This window comes from Colletotrichum aenigma, assembly GCF_013390185.1.
Source record: "Colletotrichum aenigma strain Cg56 chromosome Unknown KSG_Cg56_contig09, whole genome shotgun sequence".
NCBI lineage: Eukaryota > Fungi > Ascomycota > Sordariomycetes > Glomerellales > Glomerellaceae > Colletotrichum > Colletotrichum aenigma.
In genome coordinates, this window is record NW_023500915.1 from 1 (window position 1) to 17,989 (window position 17,989).

Here is a 17,989-nt window from a genome sequence, read left to right on the forward strand (position 1 = left end):
CGTTTCCCGCGACCCAGGAACTGACGTGGTGCATCACCTTGGCCAGCACCTCGGCATCCGACCTCCGAATTGCTAAACGCGCCGTGATGTCGAAGAGGGGAAGCGGAGCGTGGGAGGCGAACAAGTCGCGCAGGCGGTCGAGGGACTCCTTGGAGGCGACACGGGCGAGGAATGCACCTTTTCGATTTCGAAGGCGGGTTTTCCCCCGTTGCAAGGTCCGCACAGAAAAGTTCCCGGACGGCGCCTGCCGGGTCGCCCTGCGGTGTTGCAGGTCCTGGCATCATCGCTGTTCTGATGCGGTTCCAATCGTCCGCCGATGGGTCGAAAGTGGTCTGGGCTTCGTCGGTCACTAGATCAAGGACGTGGAGGACATCATCGATCCATTGAAGCCAGAACTGGCGCACGGGTTGCATCGTCAGTCAGTCAGTCTATCAGAGAGTAACTCGGCTGTTTTAGCGAGTCTCGTGCTATTGGGAGAGCTGGGAGGCGCCTTGTCCCGGTGAGGGGAATCGCTGCCCGGGCCCCGGTTTCTTTTTCCGCGTGTGCCTGGCTGCGACTGAAGGCTGAGGGCACGCGGCGAGGAGGCAGTTCGAGAAGTCTCCCGAGGGTAGGTTGATGGAGGGAAGTACGTAGAAGGGGCGAAAGAGAAAAGAGGAAAAAGACAAATGAGCAAGCGAGGAAACACACAGGCAAAGGACGGATGGGGTTCAGGGATTGAAATACGACTCACGTCTTGTATCCTGCTTCTCATCATCCAATCCCACCTGGATATGTTGAATGTTGTGTCGCTGATTCTACGGTCACACCAACGAGTGATGATAGGCCGCCAGGTGTTGTTCTTCCAGAGCGTCACGAGGCGGCGGGTCGGTATGCTCTTTCTCTTCCCCGCGAGGCCCAGAGTCCGGCATACTATGGCCTCCAACCCGGACATGCCGTCGGTCTCGGTGGACGCGGTCGTCAGTTGCTCCCACTTGGATTCGGCAACCGCTGACGCTGTGTTCGTCGGCGACAGGAGGTCTCTGAGGTTACGCCATGTATCACGGTGGTTCTCGACGGAGTTGACGCACTGGTCCGCATTGCTTCGGAGCTCAACGAGTACTCGCTCAGGGAGGGTGTCAGCGTCATACAGTTCACAGATCCACCAGGCCTCCTCGCAATCGACGTCAGCGCCGCCGTCCGCGCTCAGGTACGTCTTCAACGCCGCCGCCCGATGCTGGCCCGCTATTACGTCCAAGGGACGCTCATTAACGGCAGACCAGTCGCAGAATGGGAGGATGATGTGCCGCGGCGGGTCCTTGGCGTCCACGCCTAGGTGGGACACCATGGCATCCAGCTGCCTCCGGGAGACGAGGGCCTTCATGAAGTTGGCCGGATCTTGGCGCTGGACGCCCACGTGCCGGAACTTTTCAATCAGATGGTCTAGCTGCCTCGGAATGATCTCGCGGCTGCCTGTGTCTCGTGCCCAGCTGAACTGCATGTCCGAAAGCTTGACTTTAGCCAGCTGTAGGAAATGCGGCTCTGCGGAACGCGTGCGCACAAAGTGACTCTTGCTGAGGTCGATGCGGTTTAGGCCGTCATCGGCACGGCATTCAGTCGGCGCCGGGAGGGAGGACGTCTTAGAACCGAAGCGTCGCTTGGCCGCTGGCGATGTGGTGGGTTCGATGTCGGCCTGGGATGACCGCCTCTTCCTCGACGCCTGATTAGCGGCGGGGACGGCGCTGCTACTGAGATGGAGCGTGAGACTTGTCGACGAGGACAGGGTTGCGTCTCCGGTACCATCGGCGGAAGGCATGGTGCGGCCGAAGGATGAGCTACGCGAGCAGACACTGAAGGCGGGTGGGGGTGAAAGGTCTGGAGATGCGCTTAGAAGAAGTACATGTATTCTGGTAGACGGCATGTTATGGATTTCCTCTTTTCTTGCTGCCCATATGTTGCGGGTGACATCGCAGGCGTTCGTTTCCCCGGGAACTGATGTGAGGGTGACGTGTGTCTGTAGAGAGTGTGACATGGTAATGAGACTATCACTTACCGGCAAAGAGCTTCATTTGTGTATCGGCTGTTGGTGTTTGGCTAACCAGGGTATGGTGGAGAACGGCGTTGGCTGACAGCAGCTGGTTCCTGATCTACTATGCGACTGTGAATACTGTAGCGATCAGGGGCGCTGAGGCGTACGTAGGGAGGCCGGTCTGTCACCGATCAACAGGGCTATTAATCGAGGTGTATCTAGAAAGAAAGTGGAAGGTATGAACGGTCGCTCGGACGGCCTGCTGCTCACTTTATACATGTGCCATGTGGCCTGGGGAGATGAAGGGGCCGCGTCGGAGACGAGAGGGATAATTGGTTGCCCACATGGGTTGGCACGACGGGCAGCTGTGCGTAGCGCTGGACGAATCAGAGCTGCTGTACACATTGAGCGATTGTAAACGGGCTTGGTCAAGGCTGTTATAGTATGTACCTAGTATCAGATGCTGCACTGCGATACTCTCGAGCTGAGTGTGCAATGGGTTGGTGGGAGGAAAGGGTTAATATATGAATGGTTTTGCGACTGTCGCTTCAGACTAACGGTCGGCGAGAGGAGGTTGACGGATGGGATAGTGCGTGCTTTGTTTGTTATGATAGGAAGCCCGGTAGGTTCATTTGCATCTCAACCGAGCTTTTGGGAATGTGACCGATTGGTATGCCCTCTGCGGACTGCGAATCGGCAACTTCATTCAGATGACTCAACGAATTGGATAGCGTTTGCAAGAGTTCGCTTGATAGACGCTGCGATGAGTAGAGTGTTCTCGGGCACACTACCTGTTGGAACCGCTGCAGATGAGGCGTCTGAAGGCTGGCTCTTGAGTTGAATGAGAGCGACCGTATGTAGGGGAAGTACTGTGGGTAGATAGGTTAGATGAGATGAGGTAATGCAGGTGCGGTCAAAGGAGTGCGCAGGAAATTAGGTACGCGGTGAGGTGATGAGTAAGCGGAAAGGAGAAAGTTTAATCCTGTGCGCGCGCACCTCCAGCTACCTTACCTAATTTGCGTTTGCCACTTCCGGAACCCCTGTCAGCTGAGGGATCTCCAGGTTCACCGTTTTCAACGTCAATTGACCTCTTTTTCGTGGTTTCCTCAATGAATATGGTGTGTAATACATATACATTTGTACTTCTATAGTGAGCAAGATCAGTGCTATCAAATGGTATATTCTATGCTTATATATACTCACCTTTCATTCATAATCTTCACAACAGGTGAAACTCTACTAATTTTACAGAATTTGCGAATAACCTCAACAAACAACCAATTTGATTCCTCAATATACGCGACCAAAGAGGATACCAATCGAGAGCCCTAGTTTCAGCGATCAAAGAAACATGTTTCCTTTTTATATACACGCCGTATTCGCGGAGATATCCCCGGTCAAAGTTAGCGAAAAACGCGCCGCAGCGGAAAACCCGCGAAATCGCGCATTTGCGTCCACAGGGATTTCGGAGATGGTAAACGCAAACGGATGCGATTGACTAGAGGTCGCGGAGCCGCTCCAAAAGGGAAAAAGTAGCGAACCCGCCGGGTAAGGTGATTTGCCGCTTGGGTTCGCATGCCGCCTGGCAAGAAGAGCCATGCCTTTTCTAGTGAAGAAGGTTATGCACAAGTTAGGCAAACGCTTGCAGCAATTCCCGCCCTGGGAAGATCCCCCGAGATGCTCTTCCTTGAGACATTGAACAAACTACTTTTTCTTCTAGTATACTTAAGAAACGTCTCGAAATGAAAAAAGAACGAGAGTACTAAGGAATAACTATTTTGACATGTTAATCGGTTTCTGAGTCACCGCTTTTGCTTCTCTAAAGAAAGTGCTCTCGCAATCGAAGGTTCTACTTATCAACAAACTTCTTCTACCAACATATTATTTAAGAACAAGGCCTTGCACCTCCACTTCCCTCTCCCATCCAACCAACTGGCCCTTCCTATCACCAAATTTATCTCTGATAATCATCTGCACCCTTTCATCCATCACTATCGCTATGGACCATTTGAAAATCGCACGGTGGTTCGCAGATGAACCTGACAAGCTACAACGCTACCTCGGCGAGCTTTCGGCCGACATGAGGAATGTGGCTACCGGCCCCCCACTGGAGGGGTTGGCGAAGGAGCTAGTGCGGGGGCTGGAATCCCGCGGCGTGGATCCCTCCTCGATCATTCGGCTTGGTCCGCGGATGCTGCAAACCGACGTTACGTTGATCTACGACCGTGGCAAAACCTTCCCAAGGGAGGATCGTCTTTTGCACTTTGCCGGCAGGGAGAAAGTCATGGAATTCTTCGGCACCTTTCTAGGCTTTGCCGAAAATCCGCACACAACGAATCCGCACACGACGGTTGTCCAGGACTCTATTTCCTTGGACCTGGACTTTGTTTTGGTTTACGTAGATCGAGGTCGTATCACATGTCTTTACACGCGTGACATGAAGATGGAGGAACAGTTTACACGCACTAATCGCCTTCAACTTGTCCGTATGATCATGGATTTCGAATCGCCTAACGATACCGCTACCCTTAATGTCAGTTGCATTCACTATCATGTTCTGAAGGAGCACAACGATGTTGAGGGGGTTGCTGGACGTGCGTAGGAGCAGGACATGAATATTGTAGAACGGGGGGGTGACTGGTGGTGGTAGTGGTGATAGAAAACAAGAAGGACGTAGCGATTTCGGTACATGTCCGTACAATTTGGAACTTAGCAATCTTCACGCCACATCAATCAACATTATTAGCAAATGTGAGGCAAAAATAGAGCGATAAGCCGAAAAAGGTTTCCGACATATTGCCTTAAGCCTGATCCCAGGGAAAGAGGGAGAGGCGGAGAAGACAAAACATGTTACTTCTATCCTCGTTACCTGCCCTACATGTGGGCTTACCAGCTACGGTATGAAGGGGCTGGGAAGGCTCGGGAGGAGTCTCGCAAGAGAGGACTTAACGTCGGAGAGCTGAACGGCATTGATGTGGGTTATGATACTGAGATTTGAGGCTGAGCGAGAATCGGTGGGCCGGCGGTCATAAACTTATATGTCTGTTCCTTTCCAATAATTCATCATTTGATCCCTCTCGGCCTACAACGGGCCCCCATTGTATGGTGCGGACTGTGAGCCGCATCGTGTGCAATTCCTAAATACATGAGGGCAGGTTGAAATAGTACTCTCAGAGTGTATAATGAGAGGACGACGAAATCAGGTTTGCCCATCCACTGCCTGACGATGTGAAATAGTCTATTGCGACAGATGCGGGTTGGCCTGGTCCAGAAGGACGATGACTTGGACTAAGACCACTTCTGGATCTGCCCTCTTTCGGCCTACTGCCGGCTGTCTGGTCCGTATCTATCCTCTGCAGCGACATTCTCGGGTTTGTCGATGGACAAGGGGATGGGGAAGGCTTCCGTGGACCTGGCCGTTGATAGCCACCTGGGATGCTGCGTAGCTCTCGGTTGTAGCGGGCTAGGTGCATGGCGGCCAGCCCACCAGATGCGTAGGATGTCTGCGAGCCCTCACGCAGGTACGTGGAAGCCCGGATGATGGGAGGAGACGAGGAAGTCTGGGATGGAGATGATAGAAGCGCCAGCCGAGAGCGCTTGTTGAAGTCGGTAGACGGTGTACGTATCTCAGATAGAGGACTGCTTGCGGTCGGTGACAGGGTGCGCGAGGATGACTGGGTTGAGTGTCGGTGTTGCTGCGGATGGCGGGGAGCTGTGCGGGCAATGTCCCGCGCTTCACGTGGAGATTCGGCTATGTTTGACGTGCGTTGGCTTGATCGGAGGGCCGATAAGGAGGGTCTAATGGGGGGAGAGGGGTCGCCGGGAGCGGCGGCATGGGAGGACTGCGCTATCGCCCAGATTCCTGAAGCCCGGAGACACGTCAGTGACTCTTCGGGAAAGATTGCATGCAACACAGACGCACTTACGGAATCGTCAGCATCCAAGTCGAAGCTGCTGAAGGATGCTTCAGACTTCGTATCGTGGTCGCCTGGCTGGCCGTTAGGTAGGGTTTCCGCTCCACCGACTCCTGCTGACAGCCCGAAGTGGGTGGCTCTGTCCGCACGAGGATCGTCGACGGCTTCAGGAGCCTGGACCGGAGCAGGCTGAGACGTGGCTTCCGCACAAGGGGACGGGGTGCAGGGAGGGTACGAGGCCTCGCGCCGGTCATCGGCGGGTTCTGCAGCGACTGGATTGGGACAGAGAGCGGAAGGGGAATCCAGACGCGGCGATTCGGCTCCAGTCGCGCGACGGCTTGCAAGGTTTGAAGGGCTGAGGGATGTGTTCCGGGCTGGAGTTGGAGGGTGGCGATGGGCGGTAGTTTCAGCCGAGAGAGTGATAGCGCAGGTTTTGCGTCTCCGTTTGATGCGCTGCGCGGGGGACGGGCTGCTGGAGGGGGACCAGCTGAGGACGCGCTTCGTCACCCGAGCCTGTCGTGCTGCCGGTGCCGGTGCCTTGTGCGTGTTCACGGTCTCGGACTCGTTCGGACAGCGGTCCGGCGACGACGGGATGACGATTGGGCTCGACCGCCTCCCGTCTTGTTTTCGGGCGGCGCGTGCCGGGCGGGTGGCGGAAAGAGGGATGTCGGAGTCCGAGTCTGACAGGTTCATGGGTATCCGACGACGGCGGTGCGGGGGTGCTGGCCGCGGCTCGGGGCGGGGGGTCACAGGGAGTGCTGGATCCAGCCGGTTGGGGATACGCCGCTGCGTACGTCTGGCCGTCGGAGGTCCACTCCTAGCGATGGACGGGTTTGTAAACACTCTCATCGCTTCCGCCTCACCTTGATGCTGCCTTAGCGTGGCTGCGGCGGCTTGCTGCCTTTGTTGATTATTTCTTTCCGTAAGTTCCTGTTTTCTGACTTCGTACTCTTCGTCGGATCTGGCGAGGATCTTCCGGTTCCAATCGGTGCCGTAGTGGAAATTGTCGCTAACTTGCCGGGATGTTAACACCGTTGGGTATAGTAGGTTATCGCTTGTGTTGAGGCTGAGTTGGGGATAACTGGTCCCCTGACGTATGGTACCTGGCCCTGTCTGGGCCACCAAATATCTCTGTCGCCGGAGATGCGGGTTGAGATGATGCCTCAGTTGGAGAGAGGGTATGGGGGGACGACGGCGGCTCCGTCTAGGGGATGTGGCTTCCTTCAGTGGCATAGGCCGGTTTCCAAACGCGGACTTCTGGCTTCATCTTAGCATATCTATGGGAAGGACAGACAAGTTCCAGCTTATGACTCTTACCTTCGGCAGCGATGATGACTGTTACGTTCACACGCTATGATGTCCCTTCCCGATAAGAGCGGGTGGGTGGTGTGAAAGGCACGTAAGGTGGATGAAGGGGTGTGAGATTGGGGGAACGATGCGGTGTATGCAGTGTTCACTGCGATAGACGCAGCTGAGACGAAACGCAACGGTTGTTCGGTCTGTTTCCAAACGGACGATATCTGGATTGAGCTGCAATGGGCGGCGAATGCTAGCAAGATGGTGGCTTTAATGCGACAGATAGGGAAGAAGGGTGGAAGAAATTATTAACAAGATATGGGGAGGAAGAAGGGCACGTGGTTACTCCATGAACGAGGGTACTGAGATTGGAAAGGCAAAAATGAATGCAGTTTGAGGGTAGTGTTCCCAGACTGAAAAGTGCAAACGTCATGTTCAGCGACGGTAGAATAAATAAGCCAGAAGTAGCGATCAGGCTTAGCATGCTTCTGGGTATTATTGACGTGTCTTTTGCTGCAAATCTGTATAGGTGTAAGACTGTGGTAGGGAGTGAGGACGTCGTATGAGTGTAGATCGGTTTCTACCGATTTCATTGGCCACGAAATGGTGTGAATGGTATCACGACCCACCGCAGCTACATAAGGTTCTTATCCGGTTAAGGTGTCGGCTCCTTCGGGAACAGAACGGTGTCGGGAGTTGTTTGATTGAGTGGGTTTCGAAAACCGTACGTGACGAATGAAAATGGTTAAAAGGAGCGGCTGCGGCTGAGACGTTGGAGATTGTGAACATGGGATAGTGATCCCTGAGAGCTTGGCTGGAGGGGCAGCAAAAGCAATAACTGGGAACCATTTCGGGCCAATCATTTCGGTCATATCTCAGGAAGAGAAAAGTGGAAAGACACGGCTCTTTTGGGGTGGTCTGCACACCTACGCCACCATATTCAACACCAATTAATCCATCTCGTCTTTTCGCAAATGGTTCTTCATCCTAGTTTTATCCATTAATTACTATAATACACTACACCCATGCACTGCTGCCAACTCATTCTCCGCGGTTTCAAGCGTATGTGAGAATAGACTACGGCACATATGTGTGGTGGCGTTACTTAGCTTCAATCTGGGGCTTTTGGATGGCTTTTCGCATATCCTCTGCGTGCTGAGGTTATCGTAAAGCAGGTTGCTAATCTCTATGAACCTCTCAGTATACTATAGCGATGACCTGATGTACCTCGCCACACTGCGGAGATTCCTCACTAGACCCCTCTTCCTCTACATTCCTCAATCCTCTTCGGCGTTGCGAATTTCAATTTAACGATTGGAACTCTGCTGGGGCGTCGCTTGATGAATACTACGAGGATAGGGCCGCACCTATCATACTAACTGCGTAGCCAACGGATTAAATACACCGCTATTCTTAACCTTTTTCGATAGAACATTATAACATAGACGGATAGAGAGGGCCTTCAGACAGGCACTGTTGTTGCTAGCGATGTGGAATATTACTGCCACCCTAACTCGTTCTAGTGTGCTGATATTGTGGACAGGTAAACTTACCTCATCGTAAGAACGAAGTTCTTTTCGACCTAGGCACTAGGTTAACAGTAGAAAATTCATTGTATGATATTCGGTTGACTCGATTGTTAATGAGGTGACGTATTAAGATAGTAGTTGCATAACTGTTAGGCGAGATCTACATATTAAACAAGAAGTAACTCTATCTGGATATATCCTATGTCCTTCTTCTCACGACCAATCGCAAGCTACATTCAAGAGGGTCTTCAATCACTGTAGCATGATGGTTCTGATGATCGACAAAGTCTATACAATAACGATATTATACTACAACTTCATATAGAAGGGTTGCTATGCTCACGAATCCCTTTCTCCTGCTGTAGGGGTCGTACATGACAGCTCTGGTGAGTAAGGTACAGGTGTTATGGGAATCTGTGACTTGAACGAGACGGACGACTGCGAGGACCCGGGTCCAGGTGAATGGCAATCGCCTTGTGCAAAGGAGGTAGTGGTGCAAAATAGTTCAGGAGAGGCCTTGACGCATTCTCGGAAAGGGAGGGAAGGGCATTCTGCAGTGTCAAGAGCTTTACCTAACCTGTTAGCAAGTCCATTTTTAATATGAACTCTAATGTGAGTTACAAAAACATAGCAAGAATGCATTACACATACCATTTATTTGCATCATTGCTCTAGGAAGAGCTTCGCTGTCCCTGGACGGTGGGTAAATGTGAGGGATTGTCGACGAAGATATCTTGTTGATGGGATGAGATAAAGTAGATGGCGAAGTAGTGGGACCTACGCCGGCGGCAGGAGACGTGGGACCTGCAGGGGCTGGTTTGGAGATATCTTTCGAAAACGATAAACCAGGGCCGGAGTCTGTGCCGGTGCCATTTCGTGCACTATCGACAGGCGTTTCGGGTTCAGGTGAGGAAAAAGAAGAATATTTTGGATAGATGTAGTCGAGGGATAGGTGACGAATGTGACGGGAGGGGGAGAAAGATGGGTCTGGTGAAACTCTGGGAAGTGGTTTTTGTCCAGACGGTGGGGTCGCAGTGGGAGGACTAGCCTGAGGCTTCCGCGACCGACCGCGTCGGAGCTTCACATGATGACCAGTTTGCTCCAGCGGAGGACGCTTTCGAGGCCGACCACGTCCACGCTTCGGCTGAGGCGTATCTTCGGGCCTCAATGGATGCTTCCGCGGACGACCCCGGCCACGCTTCAGCGTCCCCTCTGAGGTGCCTGTCATGGTGATGTTGATGTATGGATTTAGGAAGGGATGCTTGATATTACTGATAAAAAAAGTGAAGGTTGATGTGGAATTAGGATCACATCTTCATCAGAGGAATGTACTACTTTATATAGAAGAAATAAAGGCAGTAGAACTTGAGATAGTCCATTCAATACAAGGCTTAAAGTCACGGATTTCTAGGGTGAGACCACGGTTAGGTTAGTGTGATGATTTACATCCGGAACGGAGACCGCATACGTGGGTTAGCCAATAAAAACGGTAACTTGATCACAACACCGAAAATGATTATGCGGGTTTCAGTGTGGGTCAAATAATACCACAACTATTGGTTAGACATACCTAGAGAACGTGAGGGGAACAAGGATTATGGGACTGTGGTGTAGCTAACAGGTTCTATGAGTACCTGTAGAGGAGTTTAGGTGGGCAATCTCTGTGTAAGTATATTGGACTTACTGCGTCGGTCTAGTTCGTGCGATATCAATTATGAGATAGATGGAAAAAATCTAGAAAAAACAATGGAAGATGTAGTTTGTAGTCATAATGTAGCTGAAGCTCTCTAAAAGCGTGCATCGCAGACATCAGGACGTCGAGTACTGGAGTTCATACGATTGGAATTATCATGAACATAGATACATGTATCTAGGGCTATTATGCAGGTACATAATGACTTGTTAATGCCTGGGCTGAAGGGGTATTATAACCGTTTCTAAGGTGGGAATCTGGTTACTGTGCTGGATTGCGTGATTCGAGTTAAGAAATGAATGTGTGATTACGTACAAGGTCACTTGTGAGAAGGAAATGTATCTCAAGGACCGTTTTTACTATAGGCGAACCATTTTTTTGGTGTTGTACCTTTTCTGATAAGAAACCAGGACCGTGCGCAGATTTTTTCGACCAATCCTGACCAATTGTCAAACCAAATTTGGTTTAGGGATTAGACTCCTAACTGTTAGGGCGCCATGAGATATAGGATTGCTGCTATATGTGGGCTGGGGTGCTTTAGCTCTGCAACTTCAGACTGTGTCTTATAAACTGATATCTCTTGCTTGATCTTGCAGATAATAGCATATCTTTCTTTAGGTTTGATAGATAAATAATGCGTTCTCAGATATGCAGCCGACTTATCAGCAACTACTGCAAACTGACAAACTATGCAGATAAGCAGACGAAACAGCTTAGCAACTATAAATAGATCTATCTTCAATGCTGTTATTATAATTCTCTTTAGATCAAGATATCTATCCCTATTCCTGTTATTAATATATTGACTTATGCTTTTTGCTCTATAAATATTTTCTACTACCCACTCTAGGTAACCATAGTAACTTGTGAGTGCTATCTATCAACTTCCTGCCTAAGTGGAATGCTCTTGAGTGCACAGGCTAGTTGTCTATAGTGGAATTAGCGGTGCGGTCTAATAGCATCAACGCAGGGGGGGTGGAGCAGCGAACACCACATCAAAACTGTAGCTTCAGCAATAAATTCACTTATAAATCAATCTGTCGTAGTTTTACCTCCAAACTGAGCACACTTCATATCCTGAATTAACATTATATTTTGCAGTTAAATGCACACTTCATATCCTGAATTAACATTATATTTTGCAGTTAAATGCACACTTTTTACTGCAGAATTCGCTGAGATCTTCTTCCAACACCTACCCCCTACCTCTTCAACCAACACCTACCCCATGTATGTCACCCCCCACTTTTCCATTTGGTGAGGATTTCAACCATCACCTAGTAGGTGTTTGAAGTTGCCAGTATGTTAGGGAACACCGAATAGTCAGGTGATAAAACAACAATAGTATGCAATAATTCAGCGAATGCTTCATATTTTTATCGGTATTTCTGTAGTTATTTTAAGCATGAGATGGCGATGATAGGGATGTCTGATCAGAAGTGGGCCAAATGAGCAACCCTCAACTGCCATATCACAAACAACTTAACAAGCAGCAGATCACAAAGACATCACCGAGCGTGTGCAGATTCGGATACCAGCAGTTCAATGTATTGGATGCCTTTGGATTGGACATATAGGAAGCGTCTGCGGAGAGGGCTAGACCAGATGTTCGAGGATTCAGACAGGTGACAGGTCAATGTTCATGAACTCTTCCAGACGTTCATCGTCAATTTAGCTAGAGACATTGTCGATCCTTCACATTCTTTTCGCTCTGCATATGTCCTCTTTCTTTTTCCGCCTTACACTTAAATCTTCTCCCAAACTAGTGTGCCTGGGACAGCACCGCGGTCTGTTTTTAATGTCTCGTTACCGGCCCACGAAGACATTCTATTGTCAACAGAGGTTGGCATTTACTGGCACGAAACGCGATCTCAAATAAGCTTCCCGAGATCAAAAACGAAGTGATACGCCGCGCAAGGGCTGTTTATCGAGTAATCGCTCGCTCTAAATAAATATCCTATGTAAGGGGAACCGGCCTGACAGTGTTTTGAGATAGCGTTAACAGGTTCAGGGAGCCGGCGCGCACGGCATGGATGTTACAGGGAGTCTCCACTGCGACCAGCTGCCAGTGGCTGAGATCGGGGATACAATGTATAGTGAGATTCAGCAAACCCCAATTCCACATACGACCATACCCAATTGGAAAACTCGGGATCCCGTCCGCTCTCCCATAGACAAACCAATGAGGGATAGAGTAGTAGTCGGGTCGGTGAAGATCGGTGAATGCCTGTTGTTGTATGTCCTTTGGATTTCTTTTTTGCTTGTGAAGACCTCTTGGGTTGCCCTGTCATAACCAACCTGCCTGAGATGCATGAGATGCAAGAGCCATGTATAGTACTGGAATTCGCAGGTCAGTCGTCTCGAGGCGTCTATCAACCTGACAGACGTCTGGTGGTACTGGTGTGGATGAGGTCTCTGCGGAGGATGAAGACTTGGAGTTGATACACTAGCTTTCCAACCCGTGATTTGACAGGATGATGCTCGCATGAGGAGGTTCTCGGTCAGGATTTGCCCCATGAAAATTGTCTCCCCCAGCGGGGCCGCAGGTCGACACCTCCGGGATCCGTTTCGTCCGCCAAATCCCTGCGATACAAGACAGGCCACTTTTAAATTCTTCACAAAAAGATCATGGCCGAGCCCGCCGCCGCCGACGTCGCCTCTGATGCCTCGTCTGAGGTGGACATCCTCGACCCGCGCTACGTCCAGGGCTAAGAGGACGTAGACCAATCCGACGACGAAGAGAAGGTCCAGGTCAACAGCCTCTTTGCCGACGTCAGACACTCCATGGCCGACGCGTTTAGCAAATGGGGAATCGGGTACTGGGGTAATGTCTACAGCTTCAACCTATCCAACATGTCCAGCGGCACCGAGCAGCGCGAGATTTACATCAACAAGCCCCGGCCGAATCATCTCGCTGCGCGCGGGCATCGGTTCAAGGCGTTTGATTTGCATCGCATGAAGCCGGAGAACGCGGTTTTTGACGCGCCGTTTTGGCTGGATGTTAAGACTAAGGCGGACAGTCTCGATGCGTGGATGATTTGGTACGATGCATTTTTCCTCACGGCGTCGGGCACGAGTCTCGCTTAGAGCGCTGAAGGCCACTGGGATCTTGAACAGGACTGCGTTGATGGGGTTAGCGTTGCGACTGGTCCGCATGGCAAAGTGGCGCATTGGGGCGCTGGGCATCTCCCCGTCGTTCGAACACCAACACAGGCACCAGCGGTCCCGCTAGCCCTGGGAGATTCCATCACTGGCACAGTCAAGTTTGGGCAACATCGTGGATCGCCTCGCGATGTGGAGATGACGGTTAGCTGGACGATCCGAGACGCGGCGTAGACGGGTGAGCAGACGTGGCATACGGGCAACGCTGTGGAACATCCGCCGAGCATGAATCAAGATGCTCTGGAAAATAATGATCTCCAGACACGTCCAATCCAATATCCAATAGACATAAGGCTGCATCAATCGATAACACTGGTCGAAGCTCCTTAAGGCCAGTGTCATCAGCGAGCAAGCTCAACCGCACCCAGTCCCTTTCTGTCTTGAGATCTGAATACATGCGAGCGGATCCGGAGCCATCGTGTCAGCGTTCGCGAGCAGCTTTCTTGCTCCACCACGTCACTTAGAGAATGGTCACGGCTTGCTTCTCCGCGCCCGAAAACCACGATAGTGCCGATATCTCGTCTTTCTGATACTTCCGGGACATGCTGGTAATCAGGCCGATGCGCTCGAATGCAGCGAACTCCGCCCCCGACGCCGCATGATCGCGCAATGAGCGCTCGATGGACGTCTTCCCCGGCGCCGCAAGCACGAGTCCATAAACGGCCCCCGTCGCCACGTTGTGGAGCACCCACAGACACGCGACGGCGTCGCCGTGGCTCATGGAGGATACACTTCGCTGAGCGGACTTGGACACGGGATCTCTCGACATATCGTGGCCGTCGGCACCCGTGTTGTTGTCGGGCGGATTCTGGTCCGGCACAAAGAAGATTCGGTCACCGTTTCCGTTGCTCAGGCCGACGACAGTGTTGGTGCCGGCGTCAAAGTCCAGTGTTGCTCGCTTTACGTATCCGGTCAATGTGAGGCTGCCTCCCTTCACCCTTCCAAAGCCGTCCAGACCCTGGGGGATCGTCGTTGCGTCGAGAACCTCCACCTGGGCGGCTGCGTCGTAGAGGCTATAGTCCCAGATGACAGGCGTGGTAAGAGACGCCCACGACCACGTCGGCGCGCAGTACTCGGCCGCGCGCTGCGCGAAGCGCCGTTGGAATGCGCGCTAGCAAAGCAGCCATGGAAGGTCGGTTAGCCACAGGCCGGCGAGATAAATCTGGTGGGCGTCGGGCGGCTGAAGGGTGCTGGGTCCTTGAACTTGCGCCGCATACCGCCGCGCCAGGCCTGCAATGGCGGGTAGTTTGTCCGTAACGAACGTCAGGTCGCGCCCGGTGTACCCACCAATGATCAACGCCCAAGTCTTGATCGTTTCCAGCATCCGTGGGCGGTTGGCTAGGTCGAGATCGCGGTCGCTGTCCTCTCGTCTAGACATGTCCTCGCGATCTTGTCGTTGCCGAGCCATGGCTCTCTCATACGAGACTTTGGGACCATTGTGCCCATCTAGTCCATGAAACTCGCGCTCAATGCAATCGCATTCGCAGAAGAGCGTCTGCTTGCACTCCCATATTAGTTCAAAGGCCGTGAAGTGCAGCGTGGGGCGCGCGAGCAAGCGTTCTTGCAGCGTCCAGGCTCTCGTGAGGAGCGGATAGCTAACGTCGTGATAGGTCCGGGGGAAGACAATGTCGGAATGTAGCAAGGGCTCTCATACTTGGATGATACATTCCGCTCCCGTGTCGTCTTTGACCGGTACACTCAGCACATCATAGTTGCGCCTCCCTCGAGGCTTGTCCGGTTTGGCGGTAGCGTCTTGCGCAGAGATCTTTTCCAGATGCCGAGGGGTGAGGATGCCCCAGGTTGGGTCCCGAGCCGCATCGGTGGCGATGGTCAAGAAGGCATTCTCATACACATCGGCCATGCGCGCCGCCTCCTTCTCCCAGTCTGACGGCGAGTCCTGGATAATGCAAAGGGCGTCGATCCACATGTAGCGCACCCCGAGACTACGACGTATCAGGATAGCATGCCGCAACGATTCCGAGAGGCCGTCCCAAGGGATGCCAGCTTTCCGCTGCGCGAAGTTTGAACTTGTGGTTGTCAGATTGAGAACTTTGCCCCAATAGTAGCTGAGAGCAATGTAACACGCCTTTGAGCTCCGAAGAGGCTCGTACAGACGTACATTGACAGGTCGGCCAGGTTGTCCAAGGTCCAGAACTCGTGTTGGAAGGGGTTGCACGCAGTCTGACTGGCATTGAGGATGCTCCTGTTCGCATGCAGTAATCCAGCGTTTGCAAAGCTCGAGGCAGCGCTCGAGGTCAAGAGACGGCGCAATGTCTCCCGCCGGACCGATAATCGGCCAAGACGTTGCCTGGCCTGTACTCAGACAGACTTGTTAAACATGATCGCATTTTGACAACATCCAGATGATGGACCTACTGCTGTACGTGAAGAACTCCAGTCCTGGGAAGTGCTTCTCCTTGGGGAGCGGGTATAATGACAGCAGCAACGTCTCCCCGAGGATGCCGCTGAGGCTGATATTCACGGATTCGTCCTCATCAACGGTCGTCCCTGCAAGCTCCAAGGCCAATTCGCCGTGGAAGTAGAGTAAGGCGTGCCAAACCAAGCGGCAAGTTGGGCATCCTCCGTCGGCCGACTCACGCCATTCTTGCATGGGAACATACAATTCAAACGTCTTGACCCGATCAGGGCCGGGCCAATTCGTCTCATCAGGTGATTCGTTTGTTGTAGCATCGACTTGAAGATTGTTACAGATGCTGCAGAGTGACATGGTTGAGCCAGCTATTGAGCACCAACTCTCCGACAAGAGTCATGGTGGAGCTCGAAGCATGGATGTGGTGTTTCGAGCACGTGACATACTGCAGGGAGCGACCGGGGGGCATCTTTGACAAGATAGAAGGTAGCAATGAACGTGGCGCACGGCACGGTCCACAGCCCGATCGCACGTCAATCCACTTCAGTGTCTCTCCGGAGAAGATGGACGTTTGTTCCTTCACGCGACGGGTCGACTCCAGGCCATACTCCGGCCTGGTCGGTCGCCTGCTCGATCGATTCTGGACGCGAGGAATGGTGAGCTTCAGTCCTCGGGGCACCCACTGCAGTGGCTGGCCTGGGGGAAGCGGCCCGGCCCGTTTCCTCCTCCATGTGGTGAACTAGGAACCCCCCGCAACACCGTTAAGTACACGTGTAGTTTACAGAGTAGTGCTGTTCATACACAGTCCCCCGCCCCTTGGACTTTTGGTTCAGTCAGCATGGACGCTGTCGCCTGTAGTGCGATAGGCTGCGAACAGAGCGGCGTCGGCAAGGAGTCGTCTGGAGCTTTTTGGGCTCGGCGATGAGGTGGGGAATATCAGGTGATACGAATACTGGCTCGGTTGAGCTCGCCGAGCCTGCAGTAATCCTAACGCGTGCGGAAACTATGGGTCTTGGGCAGCCAAAAGCTCCGAATGATTGGCTTGTTGGCGAGATGTGCAGAGTGTGTCTCATTCCTTGCACTGACAGACCAATCATTGCGTGGAATCGGCCAAATATGCTGCATAAATCAATTCAACCAAAATGAACGATAAAAGGGGGGAAACCCTATTCCATCATGGTTAGTCAAATGAAGCGGCCGTCCCTCAAACGTTCCGGTTACCTTGCAAGCGACTCATGACTTTCTGATTGGGTCCTTCCCGCCGTTATTCAACATGTTTCCGTTCAATTCCGCGCTAAATCCGGCCTCCGTGGCGAAGCGCCAACGGCCAGAACTGCCGTCGCCACGCCACGAGGAGCGTGCCTGCATGGAGATCCCTGAAGATGATGAAATGGCCGACGCGACGGAAGATCTGGATTTCCGCTTCCACGACATCGACACCGAACCCGGCACGCGGGCGAGAAAAGCTCCCGTGCCAAGAGAGATGACCGGCAACGAAGATGATTTTGAATATGATGCCCGCGCACCGGTAAGCCTTCCCATGGAGAAAGAAAGAAATTGGTAAAAGATACCTACGAACCTGTGTTAACGGTGGTTGCCCAACGCAAAGTCTGCTCTGAGTTTTGATTCCGGAGGTGTTGAAGGGTGGTTCCCTTACGTTCGAGAACGACTAGGCCAGCTGGAAACTATCACCCTCAATTTCAGGAATCTATCTGGCCAACGGCGCACGGCCAACGACCAAGCAAGTTTGCAGCACCTTTATGAGAGTCTTGTTATGCAAGTCCACTCGGAACAGGCAGAACTAGAGTATACGTTAGGACAGACCGATGGCACAAGGCATGACTTTCCCATGGGGGACGGACTCGACTCGGGAGGCATCTTGACATGGCGGAAACAGTGGCAGAGACGCAAGAGGATACGTGAGACGATCAAAGAGGCCTCTTTGACGCTCAGTGAGTGTTGCAGAGGTTTGATGGAATCGTCTCTCACCACGGGGGCTGATGTCACGGGGAGCGAGAC

General features: G+C 52.3%; 2 protein-coding genes across 2 annotated transcripts; one reads left to right on the plus strand and one right to left on the minus strand.

Moving 5' to 3' along the window:
- Positions 1–14,059: 14,059 nt before the first annotated feature.
- Positions 14,060–16,327, minus strand: CGCA056_v012743 (uncharacterized protein; the record flags this gene model as incomplete). The annotated part of the gene is made up of 4 exons (XM_037327987.1): positions 14,060–14,710; positions 14,804–15,094; positions 15,254–15,912; positions 15,976–16,327. 4 exons carry the CDS (start codon positions 16,325–16,327, stop codon positions 14,060–14,062), a joined length of 1,953 nt encoding a protein of 650 aa, XP_037172919.1.
- Positions 16,328–17,243: 916 nt separating this feature from the next.
- On the plus strand, positions 17,244–17,775 carry CGCA056_v012744 (uncharacterized protein; the record flags this gene model as incomplete). The annotated part of the gene is made up of 2 exons (XM_037327988.1): positions 17,244–17,498; positions 17,644–17,775. 2 exons carry the CDS (start codon positions 17,244–17,246, stop codon positions 17,773–17,775), a joined length of 387 nt encoding a protein of 128 aa, XP_037172803.1.
- Between the last annotated feature and the right edge of the window lie 214 nt (positions 17,776–17,989).